Source organism: Papaver somniferum, chromosome 3 (assembly GCF_003573695.1).
Source record: "Papaver somniferum cultivar HN1 chromosome 3, ASM357369v1, whole genome shotgun sequence".
NCBI lineage: Eukaryota > Viridiplantae > Streptophyta > Magnoliopsida > Ranunculales > Papaveraceae > Papaver > Papaver somniferum.
The window spans coordinates 89,801,202-89,811,420 of NC_039360.1; the positions used below are offsets into that span (position 1 = coordinate 89,801,202).

At 41.1% G+C, this 10,219-nt stretch overlaps 1 protein-coding gene across 1 annotated transcript; it reads left to right on the forward strand.

Annotated features, from left to right (window-relative positions):
• The first annotated feature begins 2,760 nt into the window (after positions 1–2,760).
• Positions 2,761–3,282, forward strand: LOC113359722. Its single transcript, XM_026603313.1, has one exon. It carries the CDS (start codon positions 2,761–2,763, stop codon positions 3,280–3,282), a length of 522 nt encoding a protein of 173 aa, XP_026459098.1.
• The last annotated feature ends 6,937 nt before the right edge of the window (positions 3,283–10,219 follow it).

The following is a 10,219-nucleotide window of genomic DNA, read 5'->3' on the forward strand; positions in this document are numbered from 1 at the left end:
ATACGGGTTAAAGTTTTATTAAAGGAGATCCTTAGTATAAAAACTACGAAAAACCCCCAGAGAGACGGGTTCGCACGAGATCTAAAGAAAATCGTAAATCCGCGGATTAGAACAATAAATCTTATCGAAGATAAAAGGTGGGTTTTTGAATACAATACAGTTAACAAATGATCTATACGGTCCGAGCTGATAAATCAGAGCAATCATATGCCAATTTAAAATGAAATCACAGGACAAGATAAATCTTTTACCGGGACGAAGTCCCTGTTTCTAGCGCCAAATTGTGAACACACAAACCACGAAGGGATCCGAATGCTCACAACAATCATCATCATCTAAGGAGATTTGATGATGATGATGATATCCTAGTGTTGATTCATTGGCTCAAAACCTTCGGGTTTATCATAGCCTCATCTAACAACTCCATGCGAGGCGTTTGCGCACGGGATATAAGTACAAGCAAAGAAAAAAAACGTATAAGTAAAGATCCATGGGGCTAAATAATAAAGTGCTGAAATGTAAATAAGACCAAGGTTTACGTGGTTCAGCACTAAGGCCTACGTCCACGGGGTTTGTTGTTTTACTATATTCTTCACGGTTACACGAATAGTCGAATGACTTTTGGGTTTACATGTTTCTCTCTTCTAAATGATTAACTTACACTTGCAATCTCTCTCTCTCCTCTTCCCTTCCTGATTTTCCGATCCCCTTTCCTCTTGGTGGAGACGGGGTATTTATAAGGTTAGAATGTGGGACCCATCTCTGAAGACCGTTGGAACCTTATCTTCTTGTGTCCTTGCGTCTATCACGCAGAGGTCTGCGTTTTCCCCTTGATCCCGCAGAGGCATCCACGCTCGTTCCACAGGTTGATCGACACGTACACTGCTCAGAGTGTTTAATGCGGGTAGTTGAGGAGTCTGCTCGTGTCAGACAAGTGTCTTCTGCCCCTGTCACGTCCGTGTCAGCTAACTTTCTCTCCACCGTTGATCCTAGCTTCTCTTTTGGGGATGCGATAAAGTAACTCATCGGGGTTTATTTGGTGTTTCGTAGCGCATCATGTTTTGATGTTTTGGCCTGCATGCTTTCCACGTATCTTTTTATATACACGTGTCTAATAGTGAGATATATGTGTACACAATGGTGTTTGCGATTAGTGGTGTAGGTCATTTATGGCGTATGCTACCTAGTCCATTGGAATGTTTTAGGATTTCTTGGTCTTAGACTTACACATTAGTTATGACTGTGGTCCAATACCAGCTGTGTGTTAAGCTAGAACATGTTTGATAAAGAGCATAAACTAAAATGGAGATTAATGACGTAGATATGTTGGGTACTCTAAAATGTCACTAAAACACTTTTTTTTTTTGGTTTTCATGTAGTTTCTTTTGTTAGATGCTTCCATTGTTTCTACTGTAAGTCTGTAACTCTAATTTTCTAATGTTCCTTTTTACTTTGATGTCGGGTACTTATGGTTGCTTGAATAAAATTTTACTGATTGTATTCGTCGTTATTTTAGTTCAAGAATATTGTGATTGATAAATGGATAAGAGTTGGGTTCATTATGAAAGATCAAGTAAGGAGTTTCATGAAAGGTTGTGTTTGTTCCTAAACTATGTGTTTGAAAATGGGTTTGTTACTGAAGATAACAAAGTGAAGTGTCCATGCAAGGAGTGTGCCAATATACATTACAAGACTAGAAGAGATATATGATGACTTAGTTACCTGTGGTATGTTAAGGAGCTATACAGTATGGTATCATCATGGTGAAAGGTTCATAACAACATTTACATGTAATTTGGGGGCAGAAAATACCAATGTGGATCAGGTTATTATGGATAAAAAAAAATTGTAGAGAATTCTTGAAGTGAATGAAGAATGACATTTATAAGCGCATGTAGCCGAAAATATGGGACATCATCCTCATAGTAGAGGAGATCATCAGGTAAAGTATTATCCGAATAATCGATCGAACAAACCCTAATTGTAACACTATATATATGACAATGCGTACTTCTAAAATACTAGAAATATATGAAAAACATTCGTGGAACTGTCTTAAATACAGTATAACAAAGTTAACTAGATAAGTGTGAAATGTTAGTGTAGTATTGGCTAAAGAGATGTTATTTACACACATAAGTTGAGTGAATGGATGTAATTTAAATTTTTAATTAATAAAAGCATATCTTTTTTTTTTACATTTGGGTCCAACAAATCTCTAGGCCTTAATTAAAAGCATATTTTTAATTAAACTGTTTTAGACACTAAGCCTACTATCAGATTTCAGAACGGAATGTAGTTGAGACTAAATGAGCCCTTCAAGTAATTCAGCTGCAGTCGTGTTCCTTACGTCTCTTGAACCTCGCAAGATTTTACGTACTTGATTCCCTTAGTTAACACAGATGAAGCTAATGGCTGAGTTTTATAGATATGGTTCTTGGGCTTCTACCTAAAAAAGAAGATTTTAGTACTCCTAAAGACTATAGGCCTCTTAGTCTCTTAGGTAGTGCTTATAGAATTCTGCCAAAGGTGTTATCAAATATGCTTAAGAAGGTGATGAATAATTTGGTATCGGATTATCAAGGGGATTTTGTGAAAGAAAAACAAATACTTGATGGTGTTTTGATTGCAAGTGAATATATTGATTGTGGATTTTATGTAAAATCGATAAGGAGAAGGCTTTCGACAATATGAAGTGGAAATCTTTACTTGAATCCTAGAAAAGCATGATTTTGGTAGAAAGTGGATTTCATGAATAAAATGGCGCATCTCTGCTTCTCACATCTTTGTATGGTTAATGGTATCTCTACGGACAATTTCAAGCCATCCAAAGGGATTAAACAAGGTGATTCTCCGTCACTGTCTCTGTTTTTATTAATGGTGGTGCTTTCTAAATTGATTGTGGATGCTACATCTAGGGGCCAACTGCATGATTTTCAAGTTGTGGAAAATGAAATTGAAAATTTTCATCTGCAATTTGTGGATGATATTCTGATTTTTGTGGATGCAAATGTAGAGGATGTTAAGAAACTGCTTTTAATTCTTATGACTTTTGAGCTGTTAACTGGGATGAAACTGAATTTGGAGAAAAACTCAATGATAAGCGTGGGAGCAGATGATGTTGTTAGAGGGATGGCTATGGAGTTGGGCTGCAAGGTGGAAAAACTACCAATTAAGTACTTGAGTTTACCCTTGGGTGCTTCTTACAGAAATATTTCAGTCTGGAATGAAGTGATTCAAAGAATGGAAGTAAAACTTTCAAATTGGAGAAAAAAAAATTAAATAAGGCAGGTAGGTTGGTTCTCATTAAGAGTTGTTTGTCTTCCTTACATGTTTATCTTTTTATCTCTTATCAACATGCCAGCAAGTGTCCAGTTGAAGAACATTAGATTAATGAGTAATATTTTGTGAGATTTAAGTGAAAATAGGAGGAAAATGTATTGTGTTTCATAGACTAAAATTTGTAAACCAAAGAATATGGGAGGTTTGGGAGTCAAAAATCTCAGATGTACTGGTAGGGATTTGAAGACAAAATGGATTTGGAGATATGTGAAAGAAAAGTCAGCTTTATGGAAGAAGGTGGTGCAACAAAAGTTCCACAATAATACAGATGTTTTTCTACCTACATATGATGCTAAGCCTCAATGAAGGAGTGTATGGAAACATATTCTGAACTTATCTTGCTTTTTAAATGATCACATTGTCTTTATATTGAATAATGGCAAATGCGCTAGATTTTGGTTAGAAAATTGGTTTACCTCTGGTCTTTTATAGAACATCTATCCGGCCATTTCAAGGTGTATAGGAACAAACAAGCTTTGGTGGCCAATATGGCGATGGATGAGAGACTGTATGGCCAAACTAGAAGAAGTTTATATCCCAATGAAAAGCTTGAACGGGATTTATCATTTAATGAGTTGGGTCATGTTCAAAATATTAATTAGGAGGAAGATGCAGTGTATATTATGAGCGGATTTACTATCAAGAAGTGTTATGAGCTGCAGTTAAACGAGGTCGTTGATTGCGACTTTGAAAAGTTCATTTGGCAGAAAAATGTCTCCTTTAAGGTAAGTTTTATGCTTTGGGATCATTCTCAAAACTACGTGCCTGCCTTAAGCATGTTTACATATAGGGGTGTCAATATTAAAGATGATAAGTGATCTTTTTGGAAATTAGGGGAAGAAACTAGTGATCGTTTATTCATTTTGTGAACACATAAATCATGAAGCCATCCACGTGTTCACAAAAAATATTCGCATACATCCTAATTCTAGAATTGTACGTCGTATGTGTAACGGGATGATTATATTGATTCATCGACTCGAAGCCCTCGGGCTTGTCATTGTCTAGTCGAATATTATCCTAAATAATGTTTGTATAAAGGAATAAACCAAGAATCAAGTATAAATGTAAAGCATATGAAGTTTAACGCTGAATGTAAGGTGCTGAAATGTAAATAAGACAGATTTACGTGGTTCGGCACTAAGGCCTACATCCACGGGGTTGGTGTTTCACTATGTATTGAATGGTTACAAAGATAGTTGAATGACTTTAGAGTATACATAGGTCTACGGAAGTAGGGGGATTACTTACTCTTCCTATTTCTCTCTCTATATTCTCCTATAATTGCTCTCACTTGGTCGACCCCTTCTCTCTTAGTGGAGAGGGGTATTTATAGGGTTGGAACGTGGGTCCCATTTCTGAGGAGCCGTTGTAATCTTATCTTCTTATGCTTTGTGCCCATTACACAGAGGTCTTCGGCATATGCCGCGGCCTGATCTTGAATACGAAGGATTATCCTCGCCTCTTCCACGCGCTGATTGACACGTGTATATCTCTTTGGTATTTAATGTGGGTAGATGGATGTCTGCTCGTGTCAGACAAGTGTCTCTTTGTCTGGTCACATCTGTGTCAGCCAAACTTCCTCTCGGCCGTTGATCTGGGATCTTCCTCGGGATTGGGTATGATAACACCCAAGGGGTATTATCTGGTGCTCCTCTGAGCCATCATACCTCTGTGATCCTCTGTCCCTGACCGTCGGATCTGCTGACCAGTGGCATCTTTTGATGAGATGCTTGCTATCATGTTTGGATATCTTGTTTTGCATGCCTTCCACGTGTCTCTTTCTGTACACGTGGTGGATGATGAAAGGTGTACACACAATTTTCCCCTCTTCTTCTAACTTGGGTGTCTTTTGCAATTTTGAAGAAGAAAGGTAGTCCTACACGTTTCCCACTTTGCATTAACTTTCCCCGTAACTGCTCCTTGGTACGAGGAGCAGTTATTGTCTTCTCTAGCTTCATAAATAGGAAAGAGAATGTGAAAAAAAAAAACTTTTATCCTCTTCTTGTCAGTGTTCATTCTCTTCTTGTTTTCTATTCTTGTTCTTTAGTCATTTATTATCATCATTCTTGTGAGGACGATAACAACATTCAATTTATTATCATCTGAAAGGGGTATTATTTATGTTTCTCTAGCATTCGATTTTGAAGATAACAGCATTCAATTATTTTGATATCTCCGATCCTCCTTTCTTCGACTGTGGTTGGTGCTTGTCGTCCTCTTCTATACAGGTATGGGGTTTTTCATTAACTGTTCACCATTGATTTATCTATGTATCTACCCGTTTGTCTCCTGCTGCTGTATTCTTGGTTTTGCGATGAAGATCATACATGTCGAAGCATATATGCTTGCCCCTGTTCTTTGTTTCAACGTCTGTGAGTCTGTATCTGAGTATTTTTTAGTTCTTAGAGTTTTTAATGTTTATCCGGATGAACCATCAATTATGGGTTTTTTGATATTTAGTGATATCCTCGTATTCTTCTCTAAACTGTTTTTGTCTTTCCTTGTAGATATGTCTGATCGTCCGCGGGCTCCTTACCAAACCCTGCCGTCTAGTCCGCCAAGATTCCCTCCGCGTCGAGATTCTGACAGATCTCCACTTGGGGAAGGTCCTCACAAGTCTTCGCAATCGGATCCTCGGGGTCATAGGGTTTCATCTTCCTCTGGTGCGAAGGTTGTGCCTACTAAGAAAGGGGATATGCCGAAGGGTCCTTCTGGATCTAGGTATGTTGTTAACCGCGCCCCTTCTCGTCCTCGTGAAGATTCTAGGAGTATGCAGGATCCTCCTCGTGATGACTCTAGGAGTACGCTGGATCCTCCTCCTCGTACTGAAATAGTGGATGTTCCGCCCCTTCGTTCAATGGCTCCTCCTTCAGTGCCTCCGCAGAAATCTTTGCCGCCCGCGGTTTCTTTCAAAGGGAAGTACTCCAAGGGTACTATGTTGAGAGATGATCCGTCTATAAATCTTCCTTCTAAAAGGAAAGCTTCGGAATTGATTCCTACTTATGATTCCGCAGATGAAGAAGAAACTGTCCCCGTGATACACAGCATTTCTGTTGGTAAGAAGAAAGTCACTTTCAAGCATATTGATCTTGAGATGTTCAAAGAAAAACATGAACTTCAAGATTTTGAGGTTCGCTTCTATGCCCCTGACGATGATATCACTTACGAGCTCCTTGCTAATTATCAGTTTGACGAGTTTCATCTGTTGACTACGGTTGGAGCCTTCGAGGCGGGTCTCATGTTGCCCCTATATAAGTCAAGTGACTCCTTTTATTATGACGTGTTGGCTAATCGCGAAGGCTCTTCCACAAACACTCATAATCGTTCTGTGTCACAACTATCTGGGAATTATCTTCGTTCACTGAAGGAATGTTACCTGCGGAGCAAGGGAGAGACTATGATGACCTGCTATGTTCCAAATCCTGCTGAGAGAGAGTGGTACACTCCTCAGAATTTTAACAGTTCTTTTGGGGATTATGTCAACAGCAGAAACCATAAGCCGTGGAGTGTTAGCCTTCGTAATATTGCTGCTCCCCGTGGTGAAACTCGTCTTTTGAGTGAGGTGAGTGATGCCAAGCTGAAGTATGTTCCTTGTACTGAGGGATCTGCTAAACGGAAACTCTTTCCTGCTCGTAAAAGGATTAAGCGTGACCATGATTATGAATGTCATGCTACTGTTATTGAGGTAGTTGGTCCTTGGGCTTATGGATGGATTCCGGGTCCACGCGGTTGGCGTCCTTCTGAAAATAGCAAGCCTCATGAAACTCCTCCTGCTCGTTATGGAGATTTATGTCCTTGGCGTCCGAATTTCGCGGGCATGAATTTTCCTTATGCTCTTGATGTCGTTGATGGGGATGAGGAGGAGGGTTATGGTGCTACCCATCCAACGAGGAGTGTTGTTGCTTCAAAGGTATAGTTTCTTCTTATATTCTCCATCTATTTGCCCCTTTTTCCTTGCTTGAAATAATTTTCATTTTTGAAGTGAGGGAAAAAATGAGCCTTTGTGGGATGTATACTGGTTTGTAGGTGTCGACGAAGAAGAAACTTGGACCCAAACAATCTTCTACTTCGGTTATCGGTGAGGCTGAGGGTTATGAGGAGGTTACGAGTCCCGTAAACGAAGGGTATGGTGAGGATGAAGAAATGTCCAATGGAGAAGAGCGTACCGACAATTCTCATCCTGATGACGAAGGTGGTAATGGTGAAGAAGAAGTTGTCGCGGGTGGTGATGGTGAAGAAGAAATTGCCGCGGGTGGTGATGGTGAGGCTGGGGATAATATTACCGTTGGTGGTACTGGCGGGGGTGGATCTGCCCCTGTTATTTCCCCTGAGTTTTCTTTCGGTAGGATATATTCCGCGGGGGAATCCTTTGATGTGAATTATGCCATGGGTCTTGCCGAAGACTTCTCATTGTTTTCCCCAAATGATGATTGGGATGTGCTTGGGAATCTTGGCAAAGAAGGACCACTGATCAGCAAGCTGAGAACGCAGGTGGTCATGCTGAGGGTGGTAATGTCGAGACTTGCGCGGGTGAGGAGATAACCGCCAAGGGAAGTCTGCGGTTGAGTCTCCTTCAGAGGATTTCCCTTACTCGCTAATGCCTGAAGGTGAAGATGCCATTTTGGCTTGGCTTAAGAAGAAGAACCTGATGTTCGTCCCTAACCCTGCCCCAGTGGTCACTGGTGAGAAGAATTCCGACGCTTATACTCGTCGGATGATGCAATTGTCTTCTGAAGCCCGCGTTGCTGAGATGTGGGAGAAGAATCTGAGAGCTTCGGAAGCTAACCTAGTGGTTGACCCTCCCTCCTCTGTTGCTGATATGATGGCCATAGCTGATGGGTACCAATACGGTTTTCCCCAGCAGCGTGTCTTAGAGGTAATCCTTGTACTTTTTTTATGATATCCGCATTGTTTCTTTGATATCTGATCCCTTTGGTATAATAATGTTTGTTGTTTGTGACATAGATGATGAGGAGCGAACATTGTAACCATGTTCTATACCAATTCTTCAAAGCAAAGTCTTTAAAGTTGGAGGCCAAGCTTCGTCATAGAGAAGAGGAACTGTCTGCGGCTGAAGTGGAAATAAATGAACTGAGGGGCCGTCTGAAGGAAAAAGAACAGCTGGGTAACGCTGAGGAGAGTCTTCGTTCAGAACTTGCTATAGTCCGCAACGAATTGGAGCAGACTCGTAGAAATGTCTCGTCCTTCACAGGTTCGTATTTTACGGATCTTTCACTCCTCGTGATTCCCTATCTGTATTTTGGTGTTCTGTCTGAGTCTCCCCACCCTATCTTCAGTGGGTGGAGTCCCCGAGCTGATATGGCTTCGGAAAGAAAGGGAACGACAGAAATCCCGTATTGCAGAGTTGGTGGGTAAGTTGAAAAGCGAAGCCGTAAAGTGGAATGCTCGTGCTGATGAGCACAACGCCTTAACAGCTGAGTGGCGTGAAAAGCGAACACTGATGGTTGATATGCAAAATAAGTACAATCATGACCGTTGTCTGTTTAATGGTACGCTGCTATGGACGCGTGACAACCTGCGTGATGCTCGAGAACATGCTTCGGACTTAGAGGCTAGAGTGCGCTTTTTGGAAGGAGAGTTACAACAGGCTCGTTCTTTCTTAGGCCCCGGGTTAGGGATAGTATGCTGCGTCTTTCCGAGGAAAGAGATAATGCTAGGGAGGTTGGTGCTCTTAGTAAAGCCCTAGCAGCGTCTCGAGCTGATGTTGCTCGCCAAGTGGAGTCTGAAAGAGATCTTGAAGTGAATGTGTATCGACTCCATAAAAGGATGGGGGAGATGAATGACGAAGTCAACCATCTTCGTCACTTGGATTCAATGAAGCAGGTAGACTTAGACGCGAGTCAATTTCTCTTACGAACCTTCAAACGGATTATAAGAAACTATCCACGAATATGACTTTCTTGATGAGGCTCGGGACGCAGTTGTCAATGAGTATGAAGAGGCTTCGGCTAATGTCGAAGGTATAACCTCGTTTTATCGAGTGTGATTCTGTTATTTCTTCGTTTTAACCCCTTGGTATTTCTTGTTTTCAGCACTCGAGGGACAGCTTCACGCAGCAAATGATGAGCTTAAAAAAACTCAATCTGCCTTAGTGCAGCAGGAAGGACAAGCCAACTATTTCAAAGGGTTGGCCGCGTCTCGTGAGGAAGCAGCGGAGATTGCCTCCAAAGAGGCGGAACGCCTATCTGCATTGCTGTCTCAGGCCAACCAGCGGACCGCTGTTATCACTTATAAAGCTCGATGTCAGTTGGCTGAAGAGACCAACAAAGTCCTAGATAAGATTGAACTTGATCTTAAAGTCGAACATGGTCTTGTCAAGAATTATCCGCGTCGTCCCCTTCCCGCGCCCTTGCCTGGTTCTTCTGGGCCCTCTTCAGGTGGTAGCGTACCTTCATCTCGCAGAGACAACCCTGTTGATGGAGCTGTATCGTCCAAGTAGATTTCTTTTATTAGTCATAGAAAGTTGATCCTTGTTGATTATATAATTTCGGATCATTTTTTGATGTGTTTCCTGCTTTATCTTATTTGCTGAATCTTGTAATCAACTCTTTATGAAATGGATCATCCTTTTGGCATACCTGCGTTATCAATTCATCTTTTTATTTTAAGTATTGTGAAGTGTTAAACTAGAAATAACTTGTTTGTAAAAAGTTGAGAGTGTTTGGGTGCGACACCGAAGGTAAATACCTTCGTGATCGTCTTGAGACCTGTCACCCCGCTGGCGAATCCTGGGCCAGAGGATTCCCAAACGGTGGGGGCCGAGGCAGCGTTCTAGGATATGGAATGCTTATTTGAAAATATTTACATGCACCCATTCCGTCGACCCGCTGCCTTAAAATTGGTTGGGTATCTC